This window comes from Anopheles maculipalpis, chromosome X (genome assembly GCF_943734695.1).
Source record: "Anopheles maculipalpis chromosome X, idAnoMacuDA_375_x, whole genome shotgun sequence".
Classification (NCBI taxonomy): Eukaryota; Metazoa; Arthropoda; class Insecta; order Diptera; family Culicidae; genus Anopheles; species Anopheles maculipalpis.
In genome coordinates, this window is record NC_064870.1 from 19,756,108 (window position 1) to 19,776,435 (window position 20,328).

Consider the following 20,328-nt stretch of genomic DNA (forward strand, 5'->3'; position numbering starts at 1 on the left):
ACAGACACATTTGAACAACAAGGATGGAAAATAATTACGTTATGCTATAATATATTCTTCTTCTTTAGCCCTACGGTTGCGAGATACCTTTACCCCCCGCCATTGCTGGCTTTTCTTATCTTCGTTATACACGCAGATTTATTGTTGGTTCGTAGGTTCGGACAAGATTTGATACCGGGTCCTGCGTGTGAAGACCGACACCGTTACCGCTTCAACAACCAGATCGCTCCGCGTTAAGTTATAATTAAGGGGTTGGTATTGGGTTCACAATAAAAAAATACTTATAGCACAAGGGCGGTCTGGTGGTCCGGCAACAACGCAGCCGTTCTTCACATGCCAGAACCGGTGTTCAAATCCCATCCAGGCCGTTCACCGATTAGATGGCCGGCGTGACCAGAAGGTCGTTACAAGGTTTCCGAGTAGAACTAGACATGTATGAGGCATTTATAGACAACACTTAAGATGAACTGGACAGCGGATAGGTTGAACTTATAGATAACCGTAGCCGTTTCTCGATGGTCCAATTGAACTAGACAAACGCTAGGTACAAGTGGACGAAAGTCAAGTAGAATTGGAGAAAAAATTTAGATAATTAGAGATAAGTGGAAAAAAATTAAATATCCTAGCGTGTTGTTTGTTGTATGGCAAAACATTGGAATGTTTAACGTGTTTATATACCTAATGCTTCTCTTAAATGAAAGACCTTCTTCTTCACCTCTATCTTCTTTTATCAACATCCATGCAGACATGGACAACGTTCTCACCCCATTGGTTCCAAAATTATAATTTTAAGCGACCAGCACCAGCCAAACTTAGATTTGCCATCGGTCTTTGCTGTCTCGTCAGGTAAGTATTAATTTCTTCAATCCATTTATCCCGTAATGTATTAATTAATGCAATTATTTTATGTTTCAGCTAGTACAAAACCTACCCCAGCGTTCTCAATTCTCAGTTCAGTGTTCACAACCCATAAAAGTTTTATTTATTTTTAATGACGGCCAGGCCGTATTCCTATGCCGTAAAAGTTCTCATACAGATAATAATAATAACACCATAAAAGAGACCCATAAAAAATCTCAAAATGATAATAATAATAACAACAATGATAACGTTTATTAAGCAGAATATTTGAACTAGAAAAAGAATATATTGAATTACGCAGGATAATAGAGAATAAGAATAGCAACGTAGATAGTAAGTTTGAAGTACTAGATAAAAATATAGAATGAAAATCTCGGCTACACACACTGCATTGGTCGAGGAATTAGTCATCGCAAGTCGTCCTAGGGAAGGTCTTATCCTTAGGAAGGAACCATCGTTATCGCACAAATATTTACACAAAATGCCTCTGGCAGTAACACTATGTTGGACTCACCGTTCGCTAGGGTTGTGCTATCGATTGCTCTCCTATCAAGCAAAAATTCTTTCCCAGGCCAAAATCAGATTAGCAGCAAACTGCTGCTAAATCTTCCTGACATGGAAGAAAGAAACGTCTATAAACAATCTTCAATAATATGTTGGAGTTCTACAGCGTCCCGCATGAATGGAGGGAAGTGAAAGTTGTCACTCCTTGAAAGGATGATTCCTTTACGATTAGAAGAATGGTTAAAGTCGAAAAACCTTCTCTGAAATACTCAGTTTGGTTTTTTTAAATCCAGGGGAACTAATGACTGTTTAGCGCTTTTGGTGACTGAAATAGAGCTTGCCCGTGCACGCAAGCAGAACATGGGGTCTATCTTCCTTGACATACAGGGGGCATTTGACTCAGTTTCTCCATACAAACTGAGACAAAAGTTAGAAAATGCGGGCCTGGGACCAAAGTTGAATAACTTGTTATTCAACCTTTTGTCGGAAAAAGCTATGAATTTCAACAATGGTCGCGTACAGTTAAAACGGACCAGTTTCCATGGACTAGCACAAGGGTCCTGCTTGAGCCCCCTGTTATATAACTTTTATGTTAGTGAGATTGATTCTTGTTTAGCGCCAAACTGCAGTCTTAGACAATTGGCAGACGACGGCGTTATATCTGTTGTAAGCAGAGACGCCGACAAATTACAACTGGCTTTACAAACCACTCTGGACTATCTTTCCGAGTGGTCAGAAAACCTTAGTATCAAGTTCTCTGCAACGAAAACTAAGATAGTCTTTTCTCCTTTTAGCGACACGGGAAAAACAGGGAGAAAAGACTATATAACCCGAAAATTGACACATCCATCAGACGTCCTGAGACTGCATAAAACAACGGTACTATCCGTATTGGAATATGGAAGCATATGCTTCCATTGGGCATCCAATACGTTGATACTCAAGCTTGAAAGGCTACAGTACCGCTGTCTTAGACTCGCACTAGGAAGCATGAAATCCACACACAACACGTCCCTAGAAGTGGAGACCGGAATGATGCCGTTCTAACCACGTTTTGAAATGCTGTCGCTTCGCCTTCTTGTTCGTTGTTCAGTATCAAATCCTTTGATAATAAAAAAAATTTGAAGCGCTTCTAGAGACAGGTTCTCCTCAAGATTTATGAAGATTTTGTTGCCCTACAAGTGCATCCTAGCGCTCCACAGGCATTAAATCGTGCTGCCCTTCCTGAGAACTACATTTCCATTTTAAAAACAGATTCCTCGATGCGCGAGGAAATTAAGACCATACCTAATGATCTTCGCCCGAGGGTAGTTCCGGGTATTTTGATGAATAAGTATGGTCATTTAGACCAAATAAGCCAGTACTACACTAATGGATCACCCTCTGAGGATGGCACTAGCTTCGGTGTTTTAGCGAGTCCACCGAAGCTTTTTTCAAATTGAGGCAGCCATGTAGTGTTTACACCGCAGAGCTAGCCACAATATTTTACGCATTATTGATGATAGTAGCGAGACCTTCGGACCAGTACTTCATCTTCACTGATAGCCTTTAGTGCTATCGAAGCTCTGATAATTTCGAAGGCTGTTAAGAGTCAGGATTTCCTCACCATAAAAATCATTGAACTGCTTGACTCAATGTTTGATAAGGCATTTAGGAATCCGCTAATTTGGGTCCCTTCTCATTGCGGAATTCCCGGCAATGAGAAGGTAGCCTCATTGGCCAAAACAGGCGTCCAAGAAGGCGCTTTTTACGACCGACCGATCTCGGCCCAGGAGTTCCTACGTTTCCCACAGCAACTTTTCCTCTCTCGCTGGCAGATCATGTGGGGGGCAGAACTCGGACGTTTCCTTTTCTCGATCTCTCCACAAGTGTCCTTGTGGCCTTGGTTCGTTCGATGGCCTCTCTGTAGACCGGGCATTCATACGGATGATGTCTCGACTGATGTCGAATCATTTTGCGTTGAATGCTCATCTACAGCGTATAACTCTGGCTCAGACAAAAGTGTGTGACTGCGGTGACGGATTCCACGACGTGGATCACCTTCTGTGGTCCTGCGTGGAATTTGAAACCACTAGACGCTCCTTGTTGAGCGCAGTCGAGCATATTGGCAGACGACCAGATACAGAAATTAGAGAAGTGTTGGCTACCAGTGACCTCCCTTACATGAGGATCATTTACCGATTCACCAGAGACAACGGTCTTGTCCTGTGATTCCGCATCCTTAGTATCCTTTCAATCCTTATTCGTATTCCACCATTCCTTTTTTGTTAAATGTTGTGTTGTCTATGTCTTAAGTGTATTTTTTGAGGTGCCACGGGTAAACCGATGACTGGGCAACAGAACTCGAGGGCGATTCCAACACTGCCGTAAAAGGGAGGCAGGCGTTGTTCAAAGTATAGTGTTCTCTACTCCAGTCCAGCTTTGACAAAACGAGTTTGACAACGTTGGCGTTGGGTTCGGGGTGTTTGGCAGATTCAGTGTTAGCAACTCCTCCAAAGTCGCCAGACCTAAATATATATTCGAGCATGTTTGATACCAACTAAAAAAAAGTTGCAAAACGCAGGCGTTCCAATTTGAAAAGGTTGGTGGAAATAGTAAACGAAGAATGGCATAACATCGATTGAAATTTTTGTTTGAAATTGGCCCAAAACTTGCCAAAAAGATTGCAGGCTATAATAGATGCTCATGGAAATGCAACTAGATATAAATAAACCTTTTCTCAAATACATATTAAGAAGTCCAACTTTAAATGGCCAGTACTGTATGAATTGAAATGAATTGAACTGAATATATTAACAGGCGCAGCAGGCTTTAAGCACTCTGCACGATGATTGTAAAAGCGCTATTAAACGAAGGCAAATTTCATTCATCTGAAATTTCCATTTCAAGTGACTGCATGTTTTTGATCTCGTCATGCACGACACACAAAAATTGCACTGGTTGTTAAGAACAGTTAACAGCTGAAATGAAACAAATCAGCTGGCAGCGATGGGTTCGGAGAGGATTTCCGCCATCATGCATCGGCTGATTGTTAAAATTTTAGATCAGGAAGAACTACCGGACGAATGGAAACTGGGTGTTATACACCCGGTGTACAAAAAAGGCGACAGGATGGACTGTGCTAACTTCCGGGCCATCACAGTCCTGAATGCTGCCTATAAGATCCTGTCCTGAATACTCTTCTGCAGACTGGAGCCCCTTGCTACAGATTTCGTCGGAAGCTACCAAGCTGGATTTGTTGGAGGCAAATCGACAACCGACCAAATCTTCACTCTACGGCAGATCCTCCAAAAATGCCGGGAGCACCAGATCACGCCACCTGTTCATGTTCATTGACTTCAAGGCGATCTACGAGACCATAGATCGAGCCAAACTATGGAACATCATGCAGCAGTACGGATTCCCTGGGAAGTTGGTACGGCTGCTAAAGGCCACTATGGACGGAGTGCAGTGCAAGGTAGGAGTTTCGAGCATGCTGTCGGAATCGTTCGAATCTCACCGGAGTTTAACACCCCGGTCCTGTCTCCTGTTTGTTGTTCAACATCGCTCTGGAGGGTGTCATGCGAAGCGCGGGTTTCGACAACTTGGGCACGATTATCACCCGATCTCTCCAATTCCTTGGCTCCGCGGATGACATCGACATCATCTGACGGACAACTGCGGCGGTGTGCGAGGCGTACACCCGACTGAAACGCGAGGCCAATAGAATTGTATTGAGCATCAATGCGATGAAGACAAAATACCTGCTTGCCGGAGGCTCTGACCGTGATAGAGCCCTACTCGGAAGTAGAGTATCAGTTGACGGCGATGATCTCGAGGTGGTAGAGGAATTCTGCTACCTTGGTACGATCGTAACTTCGGACAACAACGTAAGCAGCGAAAACCGAAGGCGCATTGTTCAGGGAAATCGTGCCTACTACGGACTCCACGAACTCCTGCGATCCAGAAGACTCCAACAACACACGAAATGTACGATTTACCGCACCTTGATACGTCCGGTAGTCCTCTACGGGTACGAGTCTTGGACTATGCTGACGGAGGACGCCAATGCACTCGCCATTTTCGAACGGAGGGTATTAAGGACTATCTTTGGGGGTGTGTGCGAGCAGGGCGTGTGGCGACAGAGAATGAACCACGAGCTAGCTGAGCTGTTTGGCGGTGCTGATTTCCTGACGGTAGTCAAAGCCGGAAGGAAACGTTGGTTGGGGCACGTGATGAGGATGCCGGACTCATGCCCCACCAAGAAGGTGCTCATCAGCGACCCGTTCGGCACGAGTCGTCGGGGAGCACAGCGAGCTCGTTGGCTGAATCAAGTGGAGTCTAACCTGTCGGAGATCGGATGCAGCCGTGGATGGAGGACTGCAGCTCTAGACCGAGTTTCCTGTAAACTGAATGGAGATCTGGCCATGTCGACACGACGTGCTCAATCTTGAGCAGGCCAACAAGAATAAGAAGAAGAAGTTAAGAACAGTCAAATGTGACTTTGTATACGCGTGTCAAAAACGAGGTATACAGTAATGAATTAGGCGAAATACGCAGTTATAAATTAAATAGAATTTTTAATAATTAATTGAAACTCGAGAATCGAAATATAACACCCAAAATGAAGTTAAAACGAAAGCTCCCCTCTCATTAAAGACAACAATTCATCCATCCATTCCATCAATTGACAGCCGAATTTAGAGCAAAGTTTCACTGCTGTGAAATATCAACGTGGCAGTCTCGTTAAGTGAAATTTTAGTTGCGCTAAGAAAAATGTTATGTTAACCACACGTTTAGACGTGTTAAGTTCAGTTTCACACAGGTTAAATGCGATTTGACAGTTAGCATTGAGTGAAATTTTCGTCTGTTCTTCGGTCCTTTTAGCAGTTCACACGAGACGCGGTTTTGGATTGCGGTAGTCAGAAGCGCGTGGAAAGAGTGGTCAATTGCGGCATATGCACCAACATATCGATACCTGTGAAACCTACCGCGTGAGTGCGAGGGAGCGCAATATACATTTTTCAACGAAGTACACAAAGCCCATCCTTCAAAACGTTTCATCGGCTTTCCCAGCATGCTCAGCATTCCTCGCTCATTTTGCACTTTCAATGCTGTATGCATTTATTACACGAAACAATAAAACAATAGTTTTACCAAATAGAAAACAGTTTGGTTTTGTTAAGAAAGCCGATTGAGAGCACATCAGCTGTTTTCATTCTCTCTCCTTTTTTCCAGATTCTATCTCTTTTCTTCTATATGCCAACCGTGCAGTTCAACACACCAACTTCCCTCTGTTGTTTATCATTCTTTATCACCCCTACAAGTTAGCATTAAATTATTACTTGTGTACTTTTGCACCACTTTTAACGATTTACGATTTGTAGAGAATAATGGCGCATTAATCACCACTTGATTGGACACGGAGTTAGAGGTACTAGGTACGGTTTCAAAGTGTTCAATAATGGCAATTGACAATCAGGTGGTGATGCAAGCCAACCATACTATCGGAAGATAGGGACAGTTCGAGATAAGATAACTCTATAGCTCACGTTTGTGTCTATTGCAAGAAATATACAACTTTGCGGTTAGACTTACAAAAATCATTTTCGTATTAAGTTCCACCCTAACAACACATATTGTGAATAACTGAAAAAAATGTATAAAATTTGGTCAATTAAGTTGAGTGTAGTGCATGTGCTATTTGTGTACTGTGCCTTCAGTAAACTTTGCTCAGGTCATGAGTCACGTATTGTTGGTGGCGATACAGTAAAGGAAATGGAAATTAAGTATCAGGTAAAGTATATCTGCACATTATTTAATGAAATCAGTATTGAAATCGCAATATACTTTACAATCTGCATGTCTTGCCTATTCAGTAGTGTTTATTGATATTTTTTTATCATCGAAAGGTTCTTTTTTACTGACATGGATTCATTCACCCAGATTTACGATACAGAATACCAATTGGCATGAGTGCTTACTGCACTTAACCTGTGAGGAATTTATGAGGTGTCCCGAGCCTATCATTTGTCGATCCAAGTAGACAAAATAGAAATGTTGTAATGCTGTTTTATTACAATACTGCATCCCTGAATTGGACATGATGAACGATGCTAAAATTTAGTTACACACGAATATAATTACTCTAATTTTACTGACGCATTTTGATTTTTGGCAAAATCCAATAGCATGACGTCAATGCTCAAACTCAAACCAACAGGGATTGACAAATACAATTTCTTCTTGATAGCTTAACAGCTGGTCGTTTAGGTCATGCCGGTCATCTAATGGATTACACGACTGATTCATAACACGTAGTGGGATAGTCAGTCCTCACTACGTGGTTACAAAAAATGTAGCTGATATCGTTTGATTGCTGGTTTCGTACCTCTTCCGTACCGTTTCCGAGCAAAATACGGTGTGCTGTGATCGCACTCAGGCAAACCAAGGTGTGTTGTGCTCTCAGTACCCTATTGACCAAATCTTTTTAAATCCCCCAACTGCGGTACTACTAAGGCAAATTTGTATTGAAAAAACCCTTAGTAGTGGTTAATAAGGCTATTTTGTCAAAAGGGGGCACACTTAGCACAGTGCTAACACACCTGTGCTGTGCAAGGTGTACTAAACGTAACGCTATAGTAGCTAAAACATCCCCGTAGTGATTGCTTGCTTACTACTTCGCAGCATGATTTTTCATGGATTTGATGTTATCACCTTCACCACCTTGTCTATCGAATTCAATTGACAATCTATAGCGCTATAGGGTGGTGTAGGCGACAGTGGTGCCGGTCTTCAAACGGCACCACTGTCGAAGGGATTCAAAAATCCCTTCCGGACCGTCCCCCCGTAGTGAGGACTGACTAACCAACAACGTGGCGTGTAAGAAGAAGAAGAAGAAACGCTATTCTCAACCTCTCCCAGCGCGACAAGAGTAACTGTAAAGTTGCCTTTCTCTCGCCACGAGACATTTCATAATCAAAATTTCAGGCTTTCACGAGTGTTAACACTCAAAGCCCCAGGGCCGCGGGAGTTTTCAAACTGTTAAATAGTTTGAAAACTCGATCTCGAACTCGAACTCGAAAAATCGATGCGAAATTGTAAAAAAAAAAATTCGAACTTGCTATTTAATCCTGTTCTCCATTGCCCCGTGTAGGTAACTTATGTATGCGCTAGATTCTAAAAAATCGATTTTAAAGAATTTCTGAAATACTCATTTTGAAATCTCCCGTGGCCCACCGTCAAACAAGTATTAACGTCAAGCGAATGCGATGGACTAGGCCAGGGACCGGCAAAATTTTGAAGTTAAGAGCCAGATTTTATAAATGATCGAGAGACACAGTCCAGGAGAATTCATTAATTTATTTGTTCACTCAAATAATTTTGTCATAGAACCTGTCTGTAAATGATATCAATCAAAAAGTTTTTTTTTCAGCAATGATATCCTCCAAGCGAGGTTCATTTTTTGTACATGCTGTTATTAAAATGGATTGCAAACGGTCAACGTTTGATAATGACCTGTAATGGGATACCGTAATCTTTATTTTTGCAATTTTGAAGTTTGGCACAGAAAATGTGTTTATCAACACGTATAAAGTAAATTTATAAGTTTTGCACAACATTGAAATATAGCTTCTCTGAATCTTCAGATAGCTAAAAACAAAGCTACATTTGAATTTAGATCAGTAAAATGTTGCTGCAACTGACTGTTAAGCTCTGTCAGTAAATCAGATGTGAAAGTTTTTGAAAATTAAGCTATGGAAACAGACAACTGTATTTTTGGCAACAGGTAAAGTGATTAAAATTTTTGTTTGCTAATTATTCTTGGCTTAACGACCTTCTAAAGGTTACTTGGCTTGGCTTAACGACCTTCTTAAGGCCATCGAATGGGTTACTAGACTAGCACGTAGTTGAATAATAATTTCTCACTACGGAGGTACGGTCCGGATAAGATTTGAACCCCGGTCCTGCCGTTTGAAGAACAGCGCCGATGTCGCCTGCACCACCGGGACACCCCAACTAACCGCTCTATCATATTTGTTTGTATTTTGCTTGTAAATGTTACAATCTGCTTCCATATTGAATTTAAAAAAATTACAAAGCATTCTTCTCGTTTCTGCAGTTTTGCTAATTTAACGGCTAACACCATCTATTTGAATTACTAACTCGAACTATATTCCAGTTCAAACATACTGCCCACGATAGAAATCTCACGATAGTTCGTCTTATTTGTCCGCGTGTTCTTTCACCAAATCGTTCTCAAACGTTGGTTTATAATGTTTTGCGTGTAACCCGTTCGATGTTCTGTATGTGACTGTAAATTCTATTTTCTAGGCAGTTCCTGTTACTAGTTCAATTGTATTGATCTCGCTCAATCTTAACACTAACTGATCTAGTGCAATTCGCACGATCGTCTATTTCGTGAAATATTTCATGCAAGATTTAATTCCAATTAATTCCAACAAGCACCTTAACAAGTCTATCAGATTTTCCTGAAAGTTTATTATTCTTTCATAATCCAAATACTACATTCTTCTTTAAATCGCGGTTTGTTTTATTTATTTATCGATTTATTTATTTATTCATTTTAAATTGTCCGCCACCAGCATAATAATCGGTAATACGAGTCTAGTATTTGTAACGTTCGTGCTTAGTCCTCTTACGTTTGGATAGTATACATAAAATACAGAGTGTGTGGCTAGTGCGTGCGTCGATGAGGCATTCCGGGAAACATATGTGGTTAGGACCGTAACTTGTTGTGTGCTCCTGGTGGCTCCCGAGGCCTTGGCTGCTAAAAATTCTGTGCTGCGTTTGCGGTTCGGTGATCGGTGAATTCACGGAAAACAATACCGTTGTGCTAAGAGGATGGTGAAAGTGCATTTTCTGTGGCAAACTTTGAAAAAATCAAAGGTAAATAGCCGGAATTTTGACTCGTTGGAAACGTTCAACGGGACGGTCAGTACGTTACGAGACGATGATGAAATTGGTTCAGTGCCAACGTTCCAACATGAGGTGCGGAATCGGCATTCGAATCGAAATCGACTATTCTACGTTTAGGCGAATTGCGAATAGGAGCGTTATGGAACGCTCGATTCAATTCACCAAAACTGAGGTGGTGTCAAAGGTGTTGCAGCTGCAATAGTCGTACGGAGTGTAGTCATCAGGGTGTGAGTGTTGGAGCTGCTTCTATCAACAGCTGATAATACATCTATGTGTACAGTATCCAGGACTGCAGACAGACGTCCATCAAGCTCTCGTAGCATCTCTTCCATCAAATCGTCAAGAGCGAAAGTGAGATCGCTGAATATAACGCTACCATGGAGTCGGGATGCGTTGCAAGGTGCACAAATCCAAAGCGTTTAGGCATCTGGCCGTGTAAATTGCGACCAAATAGCATCGGAAACACCAATACAATCAAGATGACATGACGTATTACAGGAACCAACAAACTTATATGCTTCTTCAATGTTTACAGTAGAGAGGGGAAGTTCCGACCATATGCCGGATCGGATCATGCCAGAGCGCTCCGTGACCGGAGTCGAGTCCGGATCATGATTCCTCGCTCCTATTTTATTTTTCGTATTTTTTCTTTATTGGGGGTTGGGGAGGGATTTGGATTTGCTTCGAAGGTAAAACTTCAATGATAATTACATTCATTAAAAAAATCTTCATAATACAGCATCATAACTCACGGCTACATCTTCAACGATGCAACTGCCCTTTGCAATTTCAACGATGAAGCGTTTGAAAGATTTTGAAACATTTCATGCTGTTCCAATCAATATGTACAGCAAATCCCCGCAGTACGCCATACTCGATATACGCGATTTCGCTATACGCTATGTTTTAAGAAATTGACATTTCAATACATTTACCGTAGTCGTTTGAATTCTACGTTGACAATTTTCCTTTGTTTTGGCTTATTGAAGTTTTCAATATGGGTTATTAAACCGATAAGCACGAAAAGAGTGGGACGAAAAATAATTTTCACTTGGTATTGGATGATTAGATCCTGTTCGTTACTTTAAATTGCAGCACAGTTTGGTTGTACAAAAATGGCATCAAATGATAAAAATGTTCGGAAGAAGTGTGCTATAACAATTGCAAAAAAGCTGGACATAATAAGGATGTTTGAAAGCGGTAAAAGTTTTGCAGCGATAGCACGGCAAATAAAAATACCACAATCAACAGTCCGGACTATCGTCAAACAAAAAGAGAATCTGCGGAATTCCGGGAATGGAGCTACAATGGCAACGCGAACACTGAAGTGAAATCGAGCACTATCAATGCGTGTTGGAAAAAAGTATGCCCAACATATTTTACGCATAATGAGGAACCAAACGGCACTCCTGATCAAATGCAACTTTTGGTAGAAGAATGTATATCTGCGGCTGATGTATTACCGATGAAAATAGATGCGGAAGAGATAAGGAAATTTATTTTGGTTCAAATTGAACCTTTGACGAATAATGAGCTCATTCAAATGGAAACTTTAGAAGTGCTAGACGAATATAACGAGGAGAGCGATGATGAAAATCAAGAGTTAGTTGACAACACATTCAGCTCAAAGATTGGAGGTAGCTTTTGAAAACATTGAAAAGGCCTTATCAGAATTTGAAGCGATGGATAACGACGAGGAACGGTCTAAAAATGTAAGCTCTCGAGTTAGGAAGGAGATAGAGGTATACAAAAATATATATAATGAGAAGAAAACCGTTAAAAAACAACTATTAATGGATAGTTTTGTCCAAATACTGTAAGCGATGCAAATTATGCATCAGTGAACATTTTTGAAATAAATTTACCGTATTATGAGTGTAATTTCAGTGTAAATTTTTATTTGAGAGTATTATTAGTCCGTTTGATTTCATTTATATTCAAACTGACCGCAAAAAACACCTAAATGTTTTGCCGCAACATTTTATGTGAACCTTTGTTTATGTTTATTTTTCAACTCTTTAACATGAAGTATAAACGATGTGTCCAAGCGAATTCGATATACGCGAAAACTCAAGATACGCTATAGTGTTCGGTCCCAAACATTAGCGTATATCGGGGAGCTGCTGTAGTTGGATCCGACGCTAATGAACAGTATAGTATTCCAGGCTTCAAAATCATACACTGCCTCGAGACACACGGAGGGTTTGGCAATGTGTACAATGCCCTCAATTCAATTTGAGGTTTCAATGAATGTGGCATGTCAGGGAAATTGAATCTTGGGAATTTCAATCATAGCAGATATGAAACATGTTCGATATGCTTTAGTGTATCAAGTTGTCTGGACATATTTTTGCTCAATGAAATTTTTTTTCTATAATTTATATAATTCATAGAGGATTTTTGTTCGATAGCTCGCTTGCTTCTTTCGGATTGTTGCTTGTGACCTTTCCGTGGGGGGTTTACGTTAGGACTAAATTATTTGCATTCACCTACAATATTTACAATATTACTTACACTAAGACCTATTCTATACCTAGACTACACTAACATATGTACACGATATTACGGGATTATAATTGCATACTCATAGGCGCAACATTCCCGACCACCTAAAATTCTTAATTTTACTCGTACTTTCTTATCATTTCACTTTCATTATCGAACTAGCTAACCCTAATTCCTAATCATTAGTTCAATATTATTCATGTAATTAAACAAACAATTTCGGTGTCCATTATGCTCCCTATCTTACTTCTGCTGAGTTTTCTATGCCATTTCAAATAAATTCAAATATTCTTCTCTCTCCCTAGCCTATGCAATCATTATTGTATTCTATCATCTTCCAATGGCATAATACATATTCTTACTACTGGTCGCCTTATTTCCTTTGTATTAGCGGTCTTCAACGTTACCACACGCACTACTCCGTCACTTCCTGGATGAACCGCTGTAATTCGTGCAAGCGGCCACTTGGTTGGCGGTACGTTGTCCTCACGCGGCAAAACCAACATACCGGGTACTATTTTTGTTGCTGAGCCATTCCATTTTCTTCTCGCGTGAAGCTGTAGTACTCGGTCTTCCATCTAATTCGACCTCCAAAGATTCAATCTGTTGTCTGAAACATTCTTCGAATCGATATCTACAATATTTAGAAGATGAGTACCAGTTAAAAAATGTCCTGGAGTTAGCGCTTCGCAGGCTGTTGGATCATTTGATGACGGAGTAATTGGCCTCGAGTTTAAACATGCTTCGATTTCTGCCAGGACTGTTGTCATGTCTTCGTATGCCGCTCGAACATTTCAGAGAACTCTCACTAAATAAAATTTCATAGACTTCACGGCTGCTTCCCATAATCCTCCAAAATTTGGGGCTCGTGGTGGGATGAATTTCCATGTTATCCTGTTCTCCGCGCTCCATGACAGTTGACGTAACTCATTTGCAGCTCCCTTGAAGTTGGTTCCATTATCTGATTGCAACTCCGTTACTAATCGTCGTCGCGCAACAAACCTACGAAGAGCAGCCAAGAACGCAGCTGTTCTTAAATCCGACACTAATTCGAGATGAACGAATTAGTGTCGAGTACGAGTACGAGTTACAAAGCATACAAAGTCTGCCACTAAAGCGTTATTGGGAGTTCCTCTTCGATGTTGGGCCTTGATCCAAACAGGGCCGCAATAGTCCACTCCCGATATAGCGAATGATCTCGCTTCAGTTACTCGATTCCCCGGAAGGTCCGCCATTGGTTGATTTACTTGTCTCGGATTTCATTTGAAGCATTTCACACATTTGTGACAATTGTGCTTCAACAACGATTTTGCACCAAACAGCCAATACCGTTTTCTTATTGCTGTTAAGCTTGCTTGTGTTCCAGAATGTAGAAGCTTAAGATGATAGTGTTCCGCTAGCAGTTTTCCAAGCACATGATCTTTAGGGACTGTTAAAGTATTTTTTGCATCCATACCTAATAGCGAGTTTTGAAGCCTTCCCTTCAGTCTTATTATCTCCTCAGCATCAATTACGGGATTATGTCCCCTCAGTGGCGATGACCGCGGCAATTCTTTTCCCTGGTCCAAACATTTGATCTCCTTTTCAAAATGTTGTTGTTGAGCTAATCGACACAATACTCGTTCTGATCGCAGCCGTTCTTCCGTAGTGAGAGTTTGTGTATCGTATTGAATAGCTGAAGATTCATGTTGTTCTGTACCTTTCTTTAAACGCATTCGCATGCGTTGTAGGAATCTCAGACAATAGCCCACAATGATTCGAAGCTTGGTGAAAGATGAATAGCGATCGAACAGCCAGTCAATTAAATTCTCTTCACTGCATGAAGAGATAATTAACTCCACCTTACGTTCTTCGCCTGTTATTGCTCTTTCTTCAGGCAAATCTGGCCATTTCTCTTCAGATTCCGATAGCCACGTGAGCCCCAACCACCATAGCACAGGAGCGACTAATCGGTTCGGTTCGCAACCTCTCGATATTAAATCGGCTGGGTTCCACCCCCGGAACATGACGCCAAGTACAGCCAGTGGACAATGCGTGGATCTTTGCCGTGCGGTTGCCGATAAACGTTTTCCAAAGATGATGGGGAGACTGAATCCAATAACACGTTGTCATAGAATCAGTCCAGAGGAAAAAAGGGCCTTCACGCAATCGTCCCTTTCTCGCGAAATCCCATAATCGACTTCCTAACAACGCAGCACATAATTCCAATCTGGCAATTGTCAACCGCTTTGCTAATGATGCTACCTTGGATCGCGAAATCAACAGCTGTACTACCGCCTTTCCCGGTTTTAATTCACTCCTTACGTACATACAGGCTCCGTATCCCTTTTCAGAAGCGTCACAGAACATGTGATACTGTATAGCCTCGCTCGCACACACCAGCCGTGGAAGTTTAACATCTTGCAGCACATAAAGTTGAGTCACCAGATTTTTCCAATCACGACACATACTCTGGCAAATCTTTGTCCCAAGGCGAAACATTTCCATTAACATCTTTCAATCTCCATAGTTGTTGCATGAAGATTTTTGCCATCATTTAAACGGGATCCACAAATCCCAAAGGGTCGTAAATCCTTGCAATGGCGCCCATTACATTCCTTTTTGTAATTGGAGATGAAGTCACGATCTTAGGAGCTCGCACGCTTAAAACATCTGACCTTGGCTCCCATATTACTCCCAGTGTGCTCACCACATTTCCTTCCACGTAAAATTCTAACTTTTCAATCTTGACACGATTTTCTTCCGGAATTCCTTCGAATGCAGCACGACTATTTGATGTCCATTTCCGAAGCTTAAATCCCGCTCTTTTCAATCGCTCTTTTCAATTCAATTCAAATCGCCCGCTAACAGTTCAACCACCTCTTCACGAATTTTTTTCGCCTTCTCTACTGTTTCTGCTCCAGAAATCAAATCATCAACATAAAAATCATTGTACCAATTCATTGATGCTTGGAATTCCTTTTCTCCATCTTAAAAGACTCGAAGAGTTCGTATGGCCAAATACGGGACACATGCTGTACCATACGTAACAGTGTTGAGTCGATATATGCTCACAGTTTCTGCTTCGTTAGATCGCCAAAAGATGCGTTGCAGGTCTCTATCCTTCACGTCTCGCATATATAAAGTTTATTAAATTTAGAATTCGGAACATAATCCATACATTATAAAGGTTTCATAAGGACCAACGATTTCGTTTAACAGTATGGGCAAATTTTTGCCTTATTGACGTTAATCTGAGGTCTCATGTTGAGCATGGGCTTTGATGATGCGTTACCAGCAGATTTTTTTCTTATTTTACACTACTACTATTGCTACTTACTAATTACTTATCCTAGTCCATTAAACTACCCTTATTTTATACTATCTAAACTAACGCTATTGTGCCTATGGATAAGGCTATGAGTGGAGGCTATGGATAAGCGCGAAAGGAGAAATCCTACAACGATCCCGAAATTTTGCTGATAGAGTTTCCAATATCTCTTCTAGAGGTTTCACGTCGGCTGTCGCGTATATTTCCGTGTTACGAGTGAAGCGGTTTGTGTCAGTAATCATGCGCAACATTTTGTTCAGCATGACCTGGACTCTGCAGAGGTGAGTCCTCGCACATGAGTCCCAAACTGGTGCCGCATACGTTACTGCCGGCAAGATAATTACCTTGAAGATTGATATTTTATTTGGCAATGATAGCTTTGACCTACAGCAGATCAATGGGCAGACATTTCAAAAGGAAATGCCCTTTTTCAAGGATGGTTTCAATATGCCCTCTGAACAGCATTTTGTAGTCTATCGTAAGTCCCAGGTATCTAATTAACATTGCCCACGGCACAATTGTACCAAGTATTTGTACTCCCAAATTCAAAGGTGGAGTAAGGCTTCTTTTTAAACGATGGGGAAAAATCATAGTTTGTGTTTTTGAAGAATTTATCCCAATTTTCCAGTCAGCGGCATACCTTAGAAGAACATCAAGACACCGCTGCAATCTGCTTCTCAGCTCCATTAGACTCCTACCTTAACCGTAAGGGCAGTGTCGTCTGCGAACAGGAACAGCTGGCCATCGCAGGGTAGAGGCGGGACATACGTCGTGTACATATTGTACAACAGAGGAGCCAGTAGACTTCCCTGGGGGACGCCCGCTGGGGCACAGGTTGAGCTGGAGAGAGCAGAGAGCAAAGACTCCCTGAAAGTTCTCTGGGTAAGGTAGCTATTGCTTTACTAGATGTTGAAAAGGCTTTGAACACTGTTTGGCACGATGGACTCCTATATACAGGGTTTTCACTGGTTATATTGACATATTCAGCGCGTTATAGAATCGCTCGAGCATACTATTGACTCGTTCGACGCACTATTCACGTCTTCGGATGATTGTATTGATTTGATCGGCAGTGTTCTCCACTCCAGTCCAGCTTTGACACATTGAGTTTGACAGTGTTGGCGGGTTCAGTCTCGTGAGTAGTGAAGTCGCTTTCGCTGCTGCGGGATAGAGCTTGTCGATCATCCTTTGATTGGACGTTGACTAGAGTGAGCTTGGAATGTCATGGCTGGACTGGACTGGAGAACACTGTACGCAGACAAATAAATGTTCGTGCTGTCTTAACAATGTTTATTTGTTTGTTACAGTCGAGACCAAACATCAAATGTCAACAATAGAACAGCCACATCACCACTATAGCCGGAATTCGGATGCAACCAACCACCATCATCACAATAGTCACATCAATAGTCCTGGACCATCAAAACTCACAACATCCACCACTACATCATCATCATCATCACCATCATCACCATCACCACAACCATCCACAACCGAGTATGCCCGGGATAAGGCAAAGAATAAGGAGGAAATGCCTTATCAATATGTGAAAATCTACTCAACACTACGGTGTTGACAATACGGCACTGGACCGTAATAATCAAATGTAAATAAATAAATAAAATAATTAATATTATTCAACATGGTTAATATACTTAATATAATATAGATATATACAATGCATAGAATATAATATTAACCCTAATATGAGATTAATTCGAGTTGGAATCGAAGTTGGAATTAAGATTGTATGTCGAGTCACTAGGCAGAAATTCATTATGAAATGAAATGAAATGTCCCATATCGAACCATTGAAACTCCTTTTGTTCCTTCAACTGAAAAAAACTGTTTCACAAAACATTTCCCTCCTTTGTTTAAATGGTTCAAGAAACTTCTTTTATTCTCTTTAAAATTTATTTCTAGGTTTCTGTACGATCAAAATCATCCGATCAGAGCGCCTTTGGCAGGGGTCATATTTGCGGTGGAAGCTTGATAACTGCTAGTACTATTTTGACAGCTGCACATTGTTTAGTGGATTCAAGAGACTCTCCACGACCAGCAAGCTATTTTAGAGTGGTAGGAGGCAGCATTTATCGGAATATCCAAACAGAAAATACTTTTGTTTCTGATGTTAAAAAGATTCAAGTTCACAACAAGTACAATTCAAAAGGATTTCTAAACGACGTGGGAGTGATGATTGTATGTTATTTGAGATTTTTTGTACGCCGTATGTATGACTTCTAAAATGTTTGTATGTTTTTCAATATTTTCAAATAGTTGTTTACTGCTGTTGCCAATAATCATCCAACATTGCAGCCTGTTCCAACCAGCGTAAATGTTCCTTTGAATGGTACTCGCTGCATAGCCAGCGGTTGGGGAAGTATTTATTTTGTGAGTAACATATATCATGGTTTTCGAGATGGACTAGCGATTTTCGAAGCATTTGTAAATTTGGTTTTAAATTAAGTTAAGTATATTCAAACTGGTTTTCAATCTCGGTTTTGTTCGCAAAAAGTGTTTAACAAAATCTAAAATGGATAGTTTATCTCTGGAACCCTATATTTTTTTTAGTAGTATTCTGTTTTCACTTGACAGTAATTCATTTCTTTGCAGGATGGTCCATCAACTAATACATTGAAAGCAGTTAATATATCTATTATATCCAAAGAGCAATGTAACAAAGCTTCAAGTTACGCGGGTTCTATAGTTCAAGGTATGCTTTGTGCGGGAAATATGTCTGGAGGAGAAGATGCATGTCAAGGTGACTCTGGTGGACCGCTGGTTTGCAACGGATTGCTAGCTGGTGTCGTATCACATGGTGTGGATTGTGCACGTCCTGGTTTTCCTGGTGTATATAGCGATGTTGCGTATTTTCGTGATTGGATTAAAAAAAATGATTCTTCTTTGAATCAACTATCGGCATTCGCAACATTATTATCCGTATTCTGTATTGCAGTGTTTAATTTAGCGATTTGAAAGCTGTACATATTAAACTGTTATTTAATAAATGATTAGAAAGTTAGCACCAAATCATGAAGTATGACTAATAAAATAAAATTTATCTAGGTTGTGAAAGGTAATCTAGAACAGCTTCACAAATCCAAGAAGGCGATTGGAATTACATCCATATTTATTACCATGATAAATGATTGAAGGACTTCTTACATTCATGAACATTATAACCCTACGCTTTCTAGCACTGAAACTTCTTCTTTTCTTTCTTGGCTTAACGACCTACTAGGTCATGCCGGTCATTGATTAACGATATTTATTGCTCATTGTCCAAGGGGCGGCTCATCAACCCCGGGGGAAGATGGGAAGCAAGGCTAAATTGAGAATGGTATAGGCATCACGAATAACTGGGGTGTCTGAAAGTCGGGGGGGTAGCTCGACAGTAAACAAAACTGCCACGAGGGCGTGGGACCAGTCATCCCGTCCCATCGTAACCCAATGACTATGGAAAGCCATAACCGAATTATTCGAAACGGACTTTATGAAAACGACAAATCGCTATGCCCCTGGACTACGTTTAAAATGGGGATGCCCTAGCCACACTAGACATGGACCTTGTAGCACTGCAGAAAATGCGGTGGCTAGGGAGCGGTTTGCAAAGAGGACGTGGCAGTCAACGCTACGACATCTATTATAGCTGCCACGACCGCAAACACGAGCTAGGAACGGGTATTGCCGTAGGTCCGTAGGGCTGAAATCTGTTATCATCGGCTCTAGGGCTATAGATGAAAGGCTATGCACCCTGCGCATGCGAGGCAACGTTCATAAACGTTCACGCCCCTACCGAAGTCAAAAATGAAGAGGAAAAGGACCTTTTCTACGGTCGCCTCACCAAAATCATGGATAGTTGCCCCAGGCATGACCTCAAAATCATTCTAGGTGACTTCAATGCAAAAGTCGGTAGGGAGCCTATGTACCGCCGATACATTGGTTGCCACAGTCTAATGAGCACAGTAACGACAATGGTAGTAGATTGGTCCAGTTCGCGGTTGCGAACAATCTGGTTATAGGAAGTACCGAGCTTGCGCACAAGGACAGCCACAAGCTGACGTGTGTGTCCCCGGATGGAGCCACTTCCAACCAGATCTACCACGGTTGATAAGCCGCCGAAGACAGTCGAACCTTTTAAACGTCAGAACATATCGAGGTGCCAACATCGACTCCGATCACCGCTTGGTTGGCCTGGTGATCCGGTGTAGAATATCCCGCCCTCGCGC

At 41.3% G+C, this 20,328-nt stretch overlaps 1 protein-coding gene across 1 annotated transcript; it reads left to right on the forward strand.

The window, feature by feature from the left end:
• Positions 1–7,002: 7,002 nt before the first annotated feature.
• On the forward strand, positions 7,003–19,075 carry LOC126564516 (trypsin eta-like). The gene is made up of 4 exons (XM_050221586.1): positions 7,003–7,140; positions 18,023–18,298; positions 18,377–18,490; positions 18,713–19,075. Exons 1-4 carry the CDS (start codon positions 7,003–7,005, stop codon positions 19,073–19,075), a joined length of 891 nt encoding a protein of 296 aa, XP_050077543.1.
• The last annotated feature ends 1,253 nt before the right edge of the window (positions 19,076–20,328 follow it).

What these genes read in the sequence shown, in the direction of transcription:
- LOC126564516 (XM_050221586.1), top strand. Translation starts at nt 7,003, where the DNA reads ATGTATAAAATTTGGTCAATTAAGTTGAGTGTAGTGCATGTGCTATTT. An exon ending in ACGACGTGGGAGTGATGATT is followed by an intron (nt 18,299 to 18,376) that starts GTATGTTATTTG and finishes ATTTTCAAATAG; the next exon opens with TTGTTTACTGCTGTTGCCAA. An exon ending in GTTGGGGAAGTATTTATTTT is followed by an intron (nt 18,491 to 18,712) that starts GTGAGTAACATA and finishes ATTTCTTTGCAG; the next exon opens with GATGGTCCATCAACTAATAC.